The sequence below is a fragment of the Macaca mulatta genome, chromosome 5, assembly GCF_049350105.2.
Source record: "Macaca mulatta isolate MMU2019108-1 chromosome 5, T2T-MMU8v2.0, whole genome shotgun sequence".
NCBI classification, from domain to species: domain Eukaryota; kingdom Metazoa; phylum Chordata; class Mammalia; order Primates; family Cercopithecidae; genus Macaca; species Macaca mulatta.
The window spans coordinates 80,080,299-80,100,178 of NC_133410.1; the positions used below are offsets into that span (position 1 = coordinate 80,080,299).

Sequence of the window (19,880 nt, forward strand, 5' to 3'; positions counted from 1 at the left end):
CCACACAAGAAAAAAGTACTTCATAAAGATCATTTAACAAGTATTATCGTTGTCACCCAACCAAAGTTAAAGTATTCAATTAAGGCAATGTAATCATTAATCAGACACTAGCCTTAAGAAATTAACATGGCAGCAGGTCAGTCATTCACTGTACGAGGGCCTGTCATCAACAGGTTGCAAAATAAGAGACTGTCAGGCATGCATCAACAGACTGCAAGCAATAGGCAGCAAGATATGTAAATAACTTTATCATGTGAGCCTTGTAAGTTTAAGAACAGGGTTTTTTCTTGAAAAATAAAGTAATGTTTGCAAAATGCTTATTTGTGTGAACAGGTTAAGGGACAGACACCATAAGCAGCACCCCAAACCTACTGAAATAAAACAAGCAAACTGGCACCTCAAAATCTGGATTTTTGGTAAGGTCCCCAAGGATGTGTAAATAAATTTGGGAAAGACAGCCAACATAATGTTGTATATTTAATTTATACTTCTCAGATCCTTGCTGACTAAAGCAATCTTTTAAACATACAATCCCTCTATTAATGTTTCCTATATTTAAGTGCAGTGTTTTTTGTAGGGCTTACGCTGATAAGCTATTTCTTTAAGTATTTATTTTGAGAAATCATGGCATTTTAATGGTAAGAGGAAAGGAAAAATGGACTAACATCTTCCACTATAGAAATGATTTGCCTTTAAAGATGCTAAAAGGAATATTTTTACATGATCAACTTATCGAAGGTGAGAATAAAGTGCTCTGGACATTTTCAAAAGGACTCAGAAAACAGAATAAATAATGAAAAAAGTATGGCCAAACTGAATAGCTGGAAGTCTCAGTTATTAAAGTTCTAACATCAATTATCCAGCTTACTGATAATTCACCTCCCCTCATTTTTTCACTTAAAAACAAAGGAACTCTACACCTCCCCCGGAAATGTCACATTAAATAAATTATGGTATATTCATCCAGTGAAGCTATCAGGAAGATATTTTAATCATATTTTAAGAATATGAAAACATGCAAGTAATTTTTGATGGGGGAAAAAAGTATACACAGAAATATAATAGTATCCCAATTTTGCTTACTAACAAGAGATGTACCAGCTGTGGTTATCTTTAGGTGGTAAAATCACTGGTGGTCTTTTATTTTTCAATCAGTGAACCTATATACAAGTTGAATATTCCTACTCCAAAAATCTGAAATCTGAAATGCTCTAAAATCCAAAACATTTTGAGCACCAATATTTTATTCCAAGTGGAAAATTCCACACACAAACTCATATGTGACGGGTCACAATCAAAACTCAGGCCCACGACAGAGTTTATTCAGAGTTGCCAAAGGAAAAAAGATGATCATAAATTAACAAATCATTATAATAAATTAAATAACTTATTTATGAAACATAAATTTCATGTTTAGACTTGGGTCTCATCCCTAAGATTACATACATACAAACATTTCAAAATCTGAAAATTTCCAGAATCTGATACACTTCTGGTACCAAGCATTTTAGATAACAGATATTCAAACTGTATTACGTTTCTATCAAAGAAAAGGAAAAAACCCTATTAAAAAGAGATTCAGAAATTACAAATTCTCACTGGAAATGCCTTTATAATAAAGGAGGACTCGTTCCACATTTTAAATCTCTTTGTATCACCTAAAACACAGCACAGCACTATGACTTGAATAAATTAAATTAGAATGCTGATATCATCCTTCAATTTAAGAAAATACTAAACCTGTATGTTGCTGTTCTCATTTGCCCGTCGCCTTCCTTCTACTCGGCTGATAGTTATAGTCTGACCAATAACATCAATTGCTCCAGGTAATCTCCTGTAACACAAAAATTGAATCAATTCAGTTTCACCTAATTACATGCTTAAAAAATAATAAAAGCAGTAAGAGAGAAAAACAAAATGTGTTTGCAATAAATTTTAAAATAAAATCAGATCACAATACACACTGGAAAATATCCCTGAGTTTAAGCTCACTACTTTGCACTGTCATAAACATTTTTATTAATAAGCCAGAACCAACATACCCAACAATGATCATAATGTTAAGTTTTAAGTCTCTGTAGAGCTCTTCTTCTAAACTTACTAGTTTTAGTAGTCTCCAAATAAATTTATCTTTGTGAAATTAAATAAGACAGCAAATGCTAGACAAATGGAAATTTTGGGGCCACTACAATTGTAGCACATACTACAGCTCAGTTACAGAAACCTTAAATATTCCCCAAAAAGGACTGAAAATATTGCTCATTTTAACACACACAGGATATATTCCAAGTGTTAAAAAATATACAAAAGGAACCAGTTTGCCATTTCTCATAACTTGCATTTAGATAGAAAAATTCAAATATTTAAATACTTGCCTTACCTCTATTTACAATCTTTTTAAAGTTTATTAGGATATGGAAAAAACAGTCTATCACAAAACAATGTTACAAATTTAAGAGAAAAACCTAGTAAGTTGTGATTTTAAATAATTAAAATAATGTTAAAAGCTATTATGCAGATGAAGGACTTTATAAAAGTATGCATGCCTAAGACGATATAGAAATCACTTGGAGAAATAGGCAATGAAAAACAGATGCAAATTAGATGGATTTCTCTTCATCTAGATTTCACTTCTGAACAATACTGCCTTTAAAACTTTATAGAAGGAAAACAATTAAAACATCATAGATTCTTCGACAGTCACTAGATTAGGCTCCTAAAATGACAAATAACAGCAGCTACCATTGGTTGGATGCCAAACCTTCATTGTATCTAAACCTCACAAAAACTTAAAAATTACTGTATACCTGTTAGAGACAAGCCATGGTCCAAGGTGAAATCACTGACCTAAGCATGAATTAAAAGGCAAAACTAACTTTCAAACCTGAGTCTTTCTGATCCCAAAGACTACAGACCTCCCCTCCCCTTGAGCTAGGTTTCCTTCCAGCAATACAATTCACCTTTGAGAAATTTAAGACTTTTCTGGAAATCTTGAGTTAGGAAGAGTTTATCTCAAGTAGACCTTGAAACACTCCACTAATTATTTTGTGCTAACAAAGACAGCCCTATAAAAAGTGTATCATGCTGAAATGTTTTCAAGTACATAGTTCCCACTTACCATTTCTTGACCATTTAAGACTTCCCTTCTCTATAATTTTAGTACAATTTAAAAATGTTCAAGCCTTTCTGATTTTATGCCTGAGTCACTGACTTCCTAGATTTCCTCATGATCCCAAAGATAAAGAATGATTTCATTGGAGGATTAACATATCCTCCAATACAGCTGAGGAAAGATCTTAATATTCACGTTACAAAAATCCAAGTATCTCTATGATAAAACAAATATTGCTTCAATTTCTTCCCTATAATTAAAATTGCAAAGCTATGCCCACCATAACTGCATTATCAAAGCACAAGCCATCAGCCCTCTGATATACAAACATTTCATATTCCAACATCCTACCAAATACATGTGTGCATTCTGAGGCCATAATTTCCTCTCCGTTAATTGCTGCCCTCCATTGTCAAAATTTTTACTTTCACTCTATTTCCTTTTATACTATTTTCTATTGCCAATCACTGGACTCTCTCCTTCGCATTTTTAAATTTATTCCCATCAAAAACAAAGGAGGTATTTGTTTGGACTTGAAAGTCAGATAGCAAATTCTCCAAACTGTTAAAAGTGTTAAAAATTAGATCCAGATATAAGACTAACTTTCCTGTTGAGGGGAAAATTTTCTATAGCCTGTCTTTTACCATTTATTTCCGAGGATCTCCAGTTTTCAAAAAGTCTGGGACACGTGGAAGTATTCATCTACTAAAATGTACCCTTAAATATGGTCAGAAGTCTAATTAGTTTTTTTCAGCTTTAAATTGATTTTTTTGAATCACTAAAGATTCAAAATGGCAAATACTATGTTTCTAAAAACATATAACTGAGAAATCAGCCTTAACAAGTATATCCCTAAAGGGAGTTCAGAAAATTACAATTCTCTACATTTTCAAAACATCTCCTTGTGCCTGTATTTTTTAACCACATCAACTGACTTAATCATATAAATGAAGCTTACTGTTTTGTTCAGAAATGTTTTATGATAGACACACAGTATGTACCAGAGTAACAAAAAGCACATAATATCTAACACTGACAAATAATTTAAAAATATATTATTATTCTGATGCCACATTTTGGAAAAAAATATTGAACCATATTATTCCATGAAAGTTCTTAATGGACAGCTTTTTCTTTCATTGCTTAAGAAGATTCAATAGAGTTTCCCTATGAGGAAATCTACTGTAACATAGGAGTTCCACAAAGCGTAGGTTTAATTAGGCCAACAAACTTGTTCGGTAAGGTAGACAGCTAATGCTATTATCAAAATCTCTTTTCCATATTAGACTCAATCATCTAGTAAAAAGCTAAGAAATTAACCACTCTGGGTGTCTGAGTTGATGTACAGTTTAAACAGGCAGTAAATGTTTCCAAGACCTCTACCCTCCTCCTGGCACAGTAAATGAATATAAAAATATCTCTGAAGTTACAACGGAACTTCAGGAAACGAATATAAAAATAACTCTGAAATTAAAAAAATTATCATGTTTTGATGATTCTGATGTCCAAGAAAGAATCCAAGGGCTCCCTGCAGAGATGCAACAGAAAGTTTGAGATGACAAATCAGGGCTAATAGAAGATAGACAAAAGGCCATAAATTGATCTCTGAAGGTCAGGCTCATGCATGTAATCTCAACACTTTGGGAGTCTGAGGCGGGAGGATTACTTGAGTCCAGGAATTCAAGACCAGCCTGGGCAACATGGCGAGACTCTGTGTCTACAAATAATTTAAAATTTTAGCCAGGCATAGGAGCACATGCCTGTGGTCCCAGCTGTTCAGAGGGCTTAGGTGAGAGGACTGCTTGAGCCCAGGAGATGAAGGATGCAGTAAACTGTTGATTGTGCCACTGCACTCCAGACTGGGCAACAAAACAAGAGCCTGTCTCAAAAAAAAAAAAAAAAAAAAAAAAATCTCAGCTGCTTTTTCTTGGCAGCCAAAGCAAAGGACATCATTAATAACAAATGTCTTTAATGTGCATAAGATTAAAACAAAGCTTTTCCTCTAAGATTGTTTTTCCCGGTAATGACAGCTAGTATTTATGGAGCACTTACTATGTGCAAGGTAAGCACTGTTTTAAAGACTTTATATATTTTTAGTCTTCATGATAAACCCATAAGGTAGCAACTCTCATTACTGTCATTTTACAAACGAGAACAAACGAAAAAAATTCTCCTCTGAGTCTAAGAGAAAATGAGTACAAGACTCCAAAACACAGTAAGAAGTACATTTTACACAGCAATACAGTACCAGTACCCACATTACATTAAAAACTAAAAAAGGTTCATGAAACAATACTTAAAAAAGGAAAAACAGTGACATTATGACAAAATGTGATTTTATTAATATTTAAATATAGCATAGGAAAAAAGCAAAATAATACAAAAACAAGAAATAATAGTTGGGACCACCAAATTGTTTCACAACCCACTAATGGACTGCAATCTCATGTTTTCAAAAATACGGAAATAAACTCTCCAATATTCCTACCAAAAAAAATGGAATTTTACAGAGCTGTTTCTCAAAATGCTCTTTAACGCGGAGTAAAGCACAACAATGCCCAATTCAAGAAGAGCAATTTAATTAGGGGAAGCAAAACAACGTGGTCTGCATATCTAGCCCTCTTAATAGTCAGGCTTGATCTAATAATCTGTGCTTTTGAGAATAGTTCAAGTTCTTAACTAGCTACATGGTTCTCTAAAGAATCAAGACGTCCCTGATTTCTAAATAAATACATATGTATACATGTAATTTTCAGGCAAAAGTCCAGAGTTTATAGCAAATTTTCAAATTATTTTGCTTGAAATATTGCTTGAAAGTTCATAACCATATTGTAAAAGAATGGATGAATCACGTATCAATGTAGACATCTATGAATGTTTTCTCACAGAAGGGCTTCTAGTAAGAGCTGCGCAGCAAACAGTTCAAGGGTCCATTCTCTGAGAAAAAGCCTAGAATGTGGCTACCTCATATTCCCAACTTGAAAAGAGGTGCACTTGTTATGACATTTAATTCAGGTCACATAAGCAAATAGATTGCTGTAAACAATTCTGCATGGAAATTGTGTAGCATCTTTTAAGCAACTTTAGGAAAGAGATGAGCCTTAAAAGACATATAGGATGGATTTAGGCACACAGGATGGGAAGGTAAAACATTTCAGATGGAGGGACAACTATGAGCAGAGAGAAAAGATGGAGGGGGGGCAGATATGTGCACAATTTCTACTTAGCAAATATATTACCTATCCAACTGCTTGCAACAGAAGCATCATGCACCTTTGATAGTGGTTACCAACCAAAAGACATTCAAAGAGGCAGAAAATGTAAATCAAATGAGAAGCACATAAAGAAAAAGACTATGAGGCTGTAAAATGCTATGCAAATATCAGTTCCCATTAACTACATCTATCATTTTACTTCAAAACTGTAGGTGCCTAGCTATCATTTGATTTTAATCTTTATGCCAACCCAGAATCAAGTCTCTAAATCAGTGGTTCTCAACCGTGCCTGCATATCAAAATCCTGATGCTCAGGGTGTACACCAAACTATTTAAAATAACATTTCTGGGACCCAAGCATCAACACTTTTTTGAAGCTTCCTAGGTAATTCCAATATAGTCAAAGTTGAAGACTACACATTTAAGGGCATGTTCAAGAGACTGCTAGACATTTTGTTCCCTCCAGAAAGAACTTTTAAAGTAGTTAAATTAATATTTATTTATTTCACAAAAAATTTAAAGTCACATCCACCAAGGTAAGAATATCATTGATTACATATTTTTCTACTGATCTTTTAGTTTTGTGGTACTTGAGCCCAGGAATTCAAGATCAGCCTGGGCAACATGACTGGTCTGACATGGTACTGTTTCTATACCTGTGTGTACGTTTTACTTTCACAAGCACAAGAATAATTTTCTCTATAGTATATACATGATTTATAAAGAAAATATATTCTAATGTTCGAGTAACAATTTATTAATGAAAAATCCCGTCCAGAAAAAGAACCCAGTCTAAAATAAAAATCACAGAATTCAAAACACTTTTCTAGACATACAATTTATTTTCTATCGGTACTATATTTAAAGAGACTGATAAAGCCCTTGATAAAAGAGGAGATCTGACACTCACTAAGTGTCTGATTTATCTTTTTTTTTTTTTTTTTTGAGATGGAGTTTCACTATTGTTGTCCAGCTTGGAGTGCAATGGCACGATCTCGGCTCACCGCAACCTCCTCCTCCTGGGTTCAAGTGATTCTCCTACCTCAGCCTCCCGAGTAGCTGGGATTACAGGCACATGCCACCATGCCCAGCTATTTTTTTTATTTTTTTTTAGTAGAGACGGAGTTTCTCCATGTTGGTCAGGCTGGTCTTGAACTCCTGACCTCAGGTGATCCGCCTGCCTCAGCCTCCCAAAGTGCTGGGATTATGGGCATGAGCCATCACGCCAGGCCGATTTATCTTTCAAGCCCTGAAATAGGTGCTTTCACAGCTTAGAACTGATTTAATCCTTATAAGTACATCACATTTAAGGTATATGGGCCGGCATAGTGGCTCACACCTGTAATCTCAGGTGTGATTTGGGGATCTGGGGGTTTGGGAGGCCGAGGCAGAAGAATCACTTCAGTTCAGGAGAGATCAGTCTGAGCAACATAGTGAGACCTCATCTCTACAAAAAATAAAAAATTAGCCGAGCATGGTGTGCATGCCTGTAGTCCCAGCTACTCGGGAGGCTGAGGTGGGAGGACTGCTTGAGCCTGGTAGTTCGAGTTTGCAGGGAGCCACGATCCCACCGCTACACTCAACCTGGGAAACAGAGTGAGACTCTGTCTTGAAAAAATAAAGTACACGTCCAATTAGTTTCATTTTCATATATGTGGAAAGAGGCTCTTTTGCATTATAAAGTGGCAGCACCAGGATTCATGCTTAGCATAACCAACTTCAAACCCCTTCCTTTCTTCTTCAACAGTGCTTAGCATACTAATTTCCTGGGGTCTGAATTTTTAAAATGTCAATTTTTAAGCCCTATTTAAAACAACAAAAAACCTTGAATGTTTAAAGGTGAAATAAGCCCAAATTTTACTCACTGGAGGACACGAATGTGTTTAAAAGTGCAAACAAGTTTACTCACTTTTGTATAGAGCTTGGAATAAAGCTCTATCTTCCATATTTATGCTTAATTTCATGCTTTTAAATGTATCAATGATAGGAAAAGACACAGCTCTACAAGAAACTTAAAAAAACAAACTAACAACCACAAAGGCCTTCATATGTCCAATAACATAAAATCTTACAAACTACACACTATAGCACCATGCATTCAGAGCACTTGACCAAATGCCCCGAGGTACAGGCACATCTTTTCAGTACAGTGTCTCATCAAGACATAAAAGGAGATAGTCAGAGGAAGAGGTCATTCTTAGATACAATGTTCATTTAACATTCAGTTTTATTGTAAGTATTGTGTTTAATATAAGAAATACGTGCATTTTGTATTTGTGATTTAACGCTGAAAAGCAATTTTTACTATTCATTCAAGAGTATGAATCAGTTAAAAAGCATTCTAATATAGGAACATAAGCTTAAGAAAAATAAACTATCACTTGAAAATTAAGAGGAACAGAACTTGGTAACAAAAAATAGAAACAAAATAAAAAAACAAACTGTGCATTAGGATATGTTTACAGCAATTATCCATACTACCAGTTTCAATTTCCTACACTCACTAAAACTGCTTCATTCTTCTAATTAGTTTTCCAAGAGTTAAAATTTGAATTTATAAAGCAAACTTATACCAATAAAATGCCATTGTTAATACAGACAGATTTAGCTTGAAGAATACTGTTATAGTTTGAAAAACACTTATAGATTTGGCTTGAAGAATACTGTTAAAGTTGGAAAAACACCATATTATGCAAATTAATAGTCACTAGCATATGATAAGGCCACAACTTAAAATACAGTAACTGTTATTTATATATTTTTTTATTTAGAGACCAGGTCTTGCTCCGTCACCCAGGCTGGAATGCAGTGGCACGATCACAGCTCACTGCAGCCTCACCTGTCCAGTAATCCTCCCACCTTATACTCCCAAGTAGCTGGGTCCACAGGTGCACACCACCATGCCCAACTAATTTTTGTGTTTTTGGTAGAGTCGGGGTTTTGCCATGTTGCCTATGCTGCTCTCAAACTCCTGAGCTCAAGTGATCCACCCACCTCAGCCTCCCAAAGTGCCAAGATTACACGCAATGAGCCACAGCACCCAGCCCAAATATAATAACTTACAAAAAAGATCTTAATCATTATTTACTTGCTCTTTACAAACATTTAAGCAATGCCTCAAACTCTACACTTGTCAGTTACATTAACTACAAGAGCTGGAATCTAGTTTTTCTTACACTACCAGAGAGTGAGAGTGAGAGAATGTGTGTGTGTATTTTAAGAGGAAAAGTAGCCTGCTGAGAAAGAGAGAGAGGGGGGTACAGAGAGAGGGGGAGGGAGGGGGAGAGCGGGGGGGGAGAGAGAGAGAAAGAGAGAGAGCACGCGCGTGTGTGTGCGTGCGTGTGTGTGTGTGTGTGTGTGTTTAAAAACAGAAAAAGTAGCTTTTATCCAGGTTATCTGTTTTTGGAATTTTATTTTTTCTTTTCGAGACAGAGTTTCACTCTTGTTGCCCAGGCTGGAGTGCAATGGCGCAGTCTCAGCTCACTGCAACCTCTGCCTCCCAGGTTCAAGTGATTCTCCTGCCTCAGCCTCTCGAGTAGCTGGGATTACAGGCAAGTGCCACCAGGCCCAGCTAATTTTTGTATTTTTAGTAGAGACGAGGTTTCTCCATGTTGGTCAGGCTGGTCTCCAACTCCCGACCTCAGGTGATCCGTCTGCCTTGGCCTCCCAAAGTGCTGGGATTACAGGCATAAGTCACCACACCCAGCCTATTTTTGGAATTTTCTAAAGCACAAAACACATAATGAAAATACAGCCTCAAATTTCCTTCCACATATATTCCTTGAGACTAATTACAAAGTCAAAGTGAGGAGTTTTTTTTGTTTCCAAAGCATCTTTTTTAGAGAGAAGTAGGTATAGATGGAGTTGCTAAAGATAAAGCACTGAGATGTATCTCTTTCAGATATGGGAACCGATATTTTCGCTATAAATTAGCCATCTGATGTCCAAAAATAAAGTATTATATCTAAAGTAAAACAATTTAAAATAAAACATTCTAAGTCAAATAGCTGATATAAAAGGAATTTCAGATGTTAAAACAACAAAGCCAAAGAAACAAAAAAAAAGTTTAAAATTACATTGAAAATAACATATTTTAAGTATTTGTTTTTTTTCTTTTTTGAGACAGGGTCTCACTCTGTCATCCAGGCTGGTGTGCAGGGGTGTGATCTCGGCTCACGCAACCTCCACCTCTGGGGTTCAAGTGATTATCCCGCCTCAACCTCCTGAGTATCTGGGATTACAGGTGCCCACCACCACGTCTGGCTAATTTTTGTATTTTTAGTAGAGACAGGGTTTCACCATGTTGGACAGGCTGGTCTTGAACTCCTGACCTCAAGTGGTCCACCTGCCTCGGTCTCCCAAAGTGCTGGAATTACATGTGTGAGTCACCATGCCTGGCCTATTTTAAGTATTTCTATGCCTTTGTCTATGAAAGTGGACTTGCCTGAACTATCAGTACTACAAGCCAGAAAAGCAGGTATTCTAGTTCTGGTTTTGCCTCTTAACTAGCTGTGAATTTGGGCAAATTCTCTAATTTCTCAAATCTCTTTTTCCATTGTAAACCAAGGACTAGTTTCCCTTGTAAACCAGGGACTAGTCAAAAAATAAAGAATTTCAGGTTTGAAGAGGCTTTCCAAATTATACCGTATAACTCTACTATGTTACAATTTAATGGAGGCATAGGCATGTTAGGAAACTTTCCTTAATTCACACAGGTAGTTACTGACAAAACGAAACCTAAAATCCAAGTCCAATACTTATGCAATAAAACAGTTGTAAGTTTAAATTTCTTTATCAAAAGCATGATAAGTTTATAAGATCTTGTTGTCTGGCCCTTTTAGGTTCAGTAAATAGGCCGTGCACACTGCCAGGTTAAATATAAATCCAAGTGTTTCTCTATGCAATAACCGAGTTAGTTTTTATACAGAAATTGTATTAGTACGATTATGAACTTTTAGGTTCCACGGAGATGTTGAATGTGAAAAGACTCATACACTTCATTCTACACTTGTCAGATCTAACCGTTATTTAAAATAACTCTTGAAATTTCTATTGGTTTTTCAAGTAGATTTTTAGTGTTCAAAGACAAATCAGTATTACATAATATATAGATAAAAAAATCAATGAGTACTTTCAAAATAATAAGATGAAAACTTTCCTTAACCTACTAAAGCAACAAATGCAACTGACAATATTCTAAGAATGCAGGTAATATATTTTTATCTACATTAGTTACTAGACTTACAATGTAGATATTCTTACTTTGAGATGTATATCCACTTTTAAGAATGACTAAGCTTCTTTCCTAATAGGAAATACTTACAACTCATGTGGAATATATAATTAGGACTGTATAGAAAACGAAACGTAAGAAAATCAAATTTTGGTAGTGTTTCCTCCCTTTTCTTTTAGGTGCTATGATCAAAGGTATCTGATCACAATTTACATTTGTATTTTTTAAGTTTTTAAATTAAAACAATTGTAAATATATTTATATAGCATTGAGCTAACTAGGTAAATTGCTTAAAATTCTCTAACAAAAGCAAAACAAAAACAAAATTACCCCTTGTATACCATAATTATTTAAAACCTCAAATGATAAATTAGGGAAGTATTCTGGTCTGCATTTTGAAGTCAGGTTATGAAAGCAATCTCTCAGATTGATCACTGTAGGTAATGTACTTTCATATTGGAACATAGTTGCTTCTCATTGCATCCCTTAAAGATGAAGTTATTATTTCAATTTTCAGGCTCGGAGAAATTATAATATCCATTCAAGGTTGTATGCTTTGTAAATTTAAGATTCAGAACACAAACCAAAATTCAATGGAGGGTAGATCATTAACAAAACCGTAACAACAATAAAGGAAATAGCATATTCCAGGGCAGCTACTATGTCCACTTAATGATATCACAGGTTTTTGCACCATAGTAGGGTATAGATTGGAAAGATTCAGTAGTCAAATTTTACGGGTCCGAATGTAAATACTGGCTCAGAATGTTAGGTTTTATTCGGTAAGTAGTGAAAAGCACCTGGGAATTTTTAAAAAATGGGATGTGGTGTGAGAAAGAATTAACCTGCAGCAAGGAGGAGGAAAAAAAAAATTACTGAGCATCCATTAGCATGGTTCAATGTAATTCATTAAATATTATAAACGGCCAGAAAGATGGGTGGCAAGACAAGTGCTGGGTCTTGATTTATAAGATAACTAAAAAACCTACAACTGTACCCTGAAAAAGCGTAATTTGGAGGGTAAAAATATGGTACAGTCAAAATTTATTATCTTACTATTAAGGCAAAACAACATTGATGATCTACACATCAGGGAGTATCCAATGTTTAAAAATAGCCTTACCTTAGATCAGGTGATTCGGCCCTCCCATATCGATCCTGCCACTTCCCAACGCTTGAATTGGCTTTTCTGGAGGCAGTACTTGTCTGAGACTGAGAAGAGGTGCTGTTTCTGGTGAGATAAATTTTCTATGTTTTTTCTTACATATTGTTGTCTCTGACCCCCCTTGTTCTGTTTTTTTTTTTTTTCTTGACATGCTTTTTCTAAAGTCTTTTAGTATGTTCCTACAATATCATTCTCAAGTCATATAAACTACTTGCTGTGGTACTAAGTATTTAAATATAGATGTGCTATCAACACTTTAATAACTCTAGAATATTTTTAGAAATATTCTTCAACATAGTATGATGTCAATGTAGAAATGAGAAAAGAACTAAGGATTTACATCAGGTTACAATACATTATTTAAAAAATACATTTCTGTGCCTCTATGAATTCTTAACATTAATTTTTGCAGTTTTACAAAATCTTATTCAAAATTTTGGTATTTCTTTCCCTATATTCTTCAACAATGAATATAAGTATTGTTAGTGCGACCAGTTAACAGCAACACTCTGACGTGTTTCATAAAAACCTGTACTATTTTTATAAAAAATCCATTTCAAAATAACTCTTTCAAAGTTCCCAAAAAAGTTAATTTTATCCCTGTTGACATACTTCATAAAAAGTTCAGATATGTGCACTACTGCCAATACTTTACAGAACTAATAAGATGCTCTTTCAAAGCAAAAGGACAGATATACATGTTTATGCATCTGCTTGTTTATGTAAAAAGAAACAGGAAAAATAAACCAGAAACTAAATGAAATCTGTTCTGACAGGAATAAAAGAAACAGAGAAAGGTGACAAGTTTCTATATATCTTTGGATACTCTTGCCTTTGGAACTGTCAGATGTTTTAACGTATGCAAAAAATAAATCAGTGAATGTGGAAGGAAAAACAAATGCTAAAACTGCATACAAACAGATACAGTGAACCAAATTATATATTTTAAATTATTAACAAAACAACTCTGTAGGAAACTTCTGAACCCAATATTCGAACTATATACCCTTAGCTTAAAAAGAGACAAAGAAAAAACTGTAAACAAATCCTAAACTCTACTGAATAGGTTTTCTTATAACAGTAAAAGTTCTGAATCTGTTATATGTGTATTTCAAGATTCTGGGAGCCAGGTTCTTTGGTGGGGGGGGAAGGAGATGCAACATGGAATAGGGAAAGGGAAACAGGAATAAGAATCCTGTGATGTTCAAATGGAAGTAAAAGAAACATGATGGTTTCATGACTAAAATGTATTTTAAAAAACACACATGGCCATTTCATCTTGAAAATGCTAATTCTTTCCTAGCTCTGAGTGCTGAAAAGGCCTGGAAATAAGGATGCCCTAGTTTAATGGGCACAGCTAGCACCCTGAACTTGTTTTTTAATTACCATTCCCCACTAAAAGGAATCAGAGTGCCTTTGAAAATGGCTGCTTCTAAGGAAGAAACAGGGAAACTACAAGATAAGCCTGGAACATCCTGGTAATGCCAAACTATAAAAACAACCTTAAAAAAAAAAAAAACGGTGGAGACGTATCAAAAGGTCACGGAGCAACTTTGAAGAGGAACAATTTGAACATCAAAATGAATTTCAGTATATATAAATCATACATATGGTTTAAACACCATGTATACAAATAAGCTATATTTGTAAGCCACACATACATACTTTCTCACACATAAAATAAGAATTTATGAGTCTAAGTGATAAGTGGTGGAGTGGGAAAGCTCATTTTTAAAGTAGAATGCCAACTAATAAATGTTAAGAGAAATAAGAGTTACATAATCACTATTTTGCAGCCATTACAGTAATAACTGACTAAAGAAAATATTATCACTGGAGCTAAAATCCCTAAAAAGTTTGAAGAGGAACAAGTTTAGTCTTTCCATAAATTACTTATTAAATACAAAGGAAAAAATAGTAACTTTGCAGTGCAGAAACCCAAAGGACACCACCACAACGAAGTCAGAATTATCATTACTAATAAAATAACATGACAAACCGACATCATGTATCTCCAAGCCAATACACTGAGAAGAGTACATCATCACTTACATAGTATTCCTGCCCAAAAAGCAAAACCTGAATCTAATCATGAGAAAATATCAGGCAAACCCAAGAACAATCTACTCAACAACTAGATTGTACTCTTCTAAAATTCAGTGTTAAGAAATACAAAGAAAAGCTAAGAAGCTAATCCAGATTTAAGAACAACAAAATGATAAAATAGTTAAATTTAATGCGAGAAACTGGATTAAGTCCTAAATCCAGGAAGAAAGATTGCCATAAAGCATATTGGGATAACTTGCAAAATTTATAGCCTGCAATTAGATGAAAGTACTGATTCACTATTAGATTTTCTGCCTTTGATAACTGTGCCATATGATTATCTAACAGAATGTCCTGGTTCTCAGGAAATACATGCTTAAGTACTTAAGAGTAAAGGGGCATGATGCCTACAATTAACATTCAAATGGCTCAGTAAGAACAATGTTTTTGAGAAATTATGATGCAAATATGACAAAATGTTATTAACTGGAAAATCTGGATAACAGTATATGGAAGTTATTTGTACTTTTTTTGCAATTCTTTGTTAAGTTTAAATTTTTGTCAAAATAAAACTTTTTTTTAAATGACAACAACAAATGAAGGAGGCATAATGGGGACTTTTGGGGGTAATGAAAACGTATCAGTCTACATCCTGATTTACAAAAGTATGTTTAGTTTATAAAAATTTAACCAAGATGTACATTTCTGATATGCCACTTTTCTGTATTTATTTCACAAAAAGATGAAAACTTCTAAAGATTAAGCAAAGTATTCCGATATATTAAATATAAAATTTTACTTAATGCCAATTTGCTGGGTAGTACAAAAAGTTGGAAACCCAGCATTTCTATTGATAAAGCATGAAAAAATATTTTTAAAAGTTCTGTGCAAGCATATCAATACTCATCTATACACTAATAAGGCAATCTAAGATTTTGAACAATGGAAATACAGTGCTTAGGTCACTAGTACAGCTTGTTAGTCTTAAACATCTACTGTGCGTCCTGTATTATGTCTTAATGAATAACATTTACTGTTTTCTCCCTAAAGTCAATACAATTTTACTTTCAAAGATGTCTATCCAATCTCCATAAATATAATGAATAAAACAAAAACAAATATTGTTATGGGAAATATTTCACAATGACTGAAAAGTATCCTTTTTATCAAATGGAGTCCAGAAAACAAACTTCCCTAATGAGTTGTGGCTACTGGCCTTTACGTACAAAAGTGACAGTATGGACAACGTAGGTAACTTCTATAGGTAGCAGTGGTAATTATTCATTTTTGGTTTACTAGTGAAAGCCCTGCTAATTTTTCCATCCTTTCTTTACCTCCTTTCAGCTTTCCCTTACCTATATTTGCCCTCCATCTCTTCTTAGCCAATGGCCCATCATTACAGTAACTCTCTCAAGTAAACGCTCATGTACCTGTCTCCTTTATTCCTTTTTTATAATTGCCTGATACATAACTTCTGTTAAATCCAACTCTAGCTAATCTGCATGAACACTCATATACCTGAAAAGAGTAACCGAAACATCCAAAAAGCAGCTGGCTTGTCTTATTTTAAACCCATGGCCATTAATCTCGAGAAAAGTTGAAAATATACAGCAGTCCCCCCCTTATTCTTGGGGGATATATTCTAAGACGCTCAGTGGAGGATATATCCTAAGACTTCCAGTGGATACCTGAAACTGAAGATGGTACTGAACTCAATATGTACAATGTTTTTTCTATAAATACATGCCTATAAAATTTAATTTATAATTAAACACAGTAAGAAATTAACAAGAATAATAAAAGAGAACAATTATATTAGGTGAGTGAAAAAGTAATTGCGGTTTTTGAACTGTTGGGATCTGCAGTTTGGTACTGGAATACATTCTTAAATAAGTGGCTATGTTACACATCATTTTAATGGGCATTTCTCGCTTTATTTATTTATTTATTTTTCTGCTAATGACTTATTACTTGCTGTTTATTTTACGTTTAGACTATGGAAATGATGTTAGACAAAAAGCAAATTCGAGTAACTTTCTTATTCAAGTTCAAAATGGGTCATAAAGCAGCGGAGACAACTCACAACATCAACAACACACTTGGCCCAGGAATTGCTAATGAACATACAGTGCAGTGGTAGTTCCACAAGTTTTACAAAGGAGACGAGAACCTTGGCTGGCCATTGGAAGTTGACAACGATCAACTGAGAACAATCATCGAAGCTGATCCTCTTACAACTACACAAGAAGCTGTCGAAGAACTCAACAACCATTCTGTGGTCCTTTGGCATTTTAAGCAAATCAGAAAGGTTAAAAAGCTCAGTAAGTGGGTGCCTCATAAGCTAACCGAAAATCAAAAAAATCATCCTCATGAAGTGTTGTCTTACTCTACGCAACAACGATGAACCATTTCTCTATCGGATTGTGATATGCAATGAAAAGTGGATTTTATACAATGACTGGAGATGACTAGTTCAGTGGCTAGACAGAGAAGCAGCTCCAAAGCACTTCCCAAAGCCAAACTTGCACCAGAAAAGAATCATGGTCACTGTTTGGTGGTCTGCTGACAGTCTAATCCACTACAGCTTTCTGAATACCGGCACAACCACTTCATCTAAGAAGTATGCTCAGCAAATCGATGAGAAGCACCAAAAACTGCAATGCCTGCAGCTGGCATTGGTCAATAGAAAGAGCCCAATTCTCCTCCACAACAATACCCAACCACATGTTGCACAACCAATGCTTCAAAAGTTGAATGAATTGGACAACAAAGTTTTGCCTCATCCACCATATTCATCTGACCTCCTGCCAACCAACTACCACTTCTTCAAGCATCTCAACAGCATCTTTTTGCAGGGAAAACGCTTTCACAATCAGTGGGATACAGAAAATGCTTTCCAAGAGTTTTGTCAAATCCCAAAGCACGGATTTTTACACTACAGGAATAAAGAAACTTATTTCTCATTGGCAAAAAATATGATTGTAATAGTTCCTATTTTGATTAATAAAGATGTGTTTGAGCCTAGTTATGATTTAAATTTCACGGTCCCAAACCGCAATTACTTTTGCACCAATCTAAAAACAATCTACTATAATAAAAGTTATATGAATGTGGTCTCTCTCAAAATATCTTATTGTAACATACTACAGGTAATTGAAACCAAGGAAAGCGAAACCCAGATAAGGAAGTAGTACTGTACAGTTTCTCTGTGTCACTCATTCCCATCAGCATATAAAAATACTGTAATTCTCTCATCTTGAAAAAAAGGCTTCTCTTGACCCCACACTTCACTCCAGCTGCCCAGCTACTCCCTTCACCTAGTTTATTCACAGAGCTCCAAAAACCTATTTCAGACCTCTTTTCTTCTCACTCAATGCTACCTTCCAATGGTCTCTTATTTCCAACAGCCTCACTCTCACCAGATAAGTTTGCATATTATTTTGCTGCGAAAAATGAAAGCAAACAGAAGAGAACTTTCAATTATTCCCACTCCATTATCCACCTACCCATCTGCACTGGTGCTCTGTATCCTGCCTTCCCTCCTGTTCTTACGAATGAATGGTCCATGCTTCTACTTAAGGGCAACTCCTCCACTTGCGTATTACATCTCATTCCTTTGGCTTTCTTAAATGACATTGCTCTACAACTTCCCTGTCTTACATCATCAATTTCTCATGCAGTAACTCATTCCCATAAATACACAAAATGCTGTAAGTATTATTATTTTTTAGACAGTGTCTCACTCTGTCGCCAAGACTGGAGTGCAGTGGCGCGGATCTTGGCTCACTGCAACCTCTACCTCCTCGGTTCAAGTGACTCTCCTGCCTCAGCCTCCTGAGTAGCCTGAACTACAGGTGTGCGTTGCAATTTTTGTATTTTTATATTTTTAGTAGAGATGGTGTTTCGCCACATTGGCCGGGCTGGTATCAAACTCCTGACCTCAACAGATCTGCCCATCTCGGCCTCCCAAAGTGCTCAGATTACAGGCATGAGCCACAGTGGCCAGCCAATATACTGGGTTTTTTTGTTTTGAAAAAAAACTTCTCCTGATCCCACATTTCCCTCCAGATACTGTCCCATTTCTCTGGCCCCCAAAGAAAGAAAATAGTTTTCCAAAAAGTGCCCATATTTTCTAATTCTTTTCCTCCCACTCTTTCTTGAATCCATTACAAAGTCTTTTAACTTCATTTTATACAAATGAAAATGATCCTGGTCAGGATCACCAAAGACCACGAATAAAATCCAATGGTCATTCTTAGTCTTTATTTTCTTTACCAATCAATTGGATTTGATATTTGACAGCTGATATTTCTCCTTCTTGAAACACATAGTTTTCAAGACATACAGTGGGTTTTTTTCCTACTTCATTCATCATTCCTCCTTATTGGTCTCCTCTTACTAGTTAATGCTTATTTTCCTGACATACAAGGGAGTGCCCCAAGGCTGTCTCTTACCACTTCTCCATCAATACTTACCTCTTTATTCCATTTTGTAGTTTCATTTAAATAATATGTAAACACTGATTATCCTAAATTCATTATCTCCAAACCATACTCTTCCCTTCTACTCCAGATCCATACAGCCAACTTCCTACTCAAATTTCCCACTTGCATGTCCAATAGGCATCTCATTTTTATTATGTTCTACACTGAACTCTTGGTCTTCTTCCTCCAATAACCACTCCTCCTTATGGTCTTTTCCACCTCTGTAAATGACAAAACCATCATTCTGGTTCAGTTGATCAGAACAAAAACCTTGGATTCACCCTTAACTGCTTTTTCCTCTACAATCTACATCCAATCCATCAAGATAGGCTATAGGCTTACCTTCTGAAATATATCTGGTATCCGACTTCTCAGTATCTCCACACCATCATCTTGGTCTAAGTTACTATTACCTCTTGCCTAGATAATTGCTGCAACCTCCTAACTGGCCTCCCTGTTTTCACCCATCCTAAGTAACTCTATAGTCTGTTTTTAGTAAAGCGACTAAATCGAAACTTTAAACATCTAAGTAAGATTTCATTGCTCTGCTCAAAATCTGCCAGTGAGTCCCCATTTACTTAATTTATAGGAAAAGCCAAAGCCTTTATAATGGCAAACAGCCCTA

At 35.2% G+C, this 19,880-nt stretch overlaps 1 protein-coding gene across 32 annotated transcripts in view; it reads right to left on the reverse strand.

Moving 5' to 3' along the window:
• Window positions 1-19,880, reverse strand: part of FIP1L1 (factor interacting with PAPOLA and CPSF1) — a 73,427-nt gene that overhangs the window by 26,845 nt on the left and 26,702 nt on the right. For 17 of the 32 annotated variants that reach the window (XM_078001933.1, XM_078001946.1, XM_078001931.1 and 14 more), the window contains 2 exons: window positions 12,684-12,791; window positions 1,741-1,834 (listed from right to left, as the gene is read on the reverse strand). In XM_078001933.1, the coding sequence (XP_077858059.1) occupies window positions 1,741-1,834; window positions 12,684-12,791 (202 nt within the window). The remainder of the gene's footprint in view (window positions 1-1,740; window positions 1,835-12,683; window positions 12,792-19,880) is intronic. The other 15 variants (XM_078001945.1, XM_078001939.1, XM_078001937.1 and 12 more) reach the window with 1 other exon arrangement.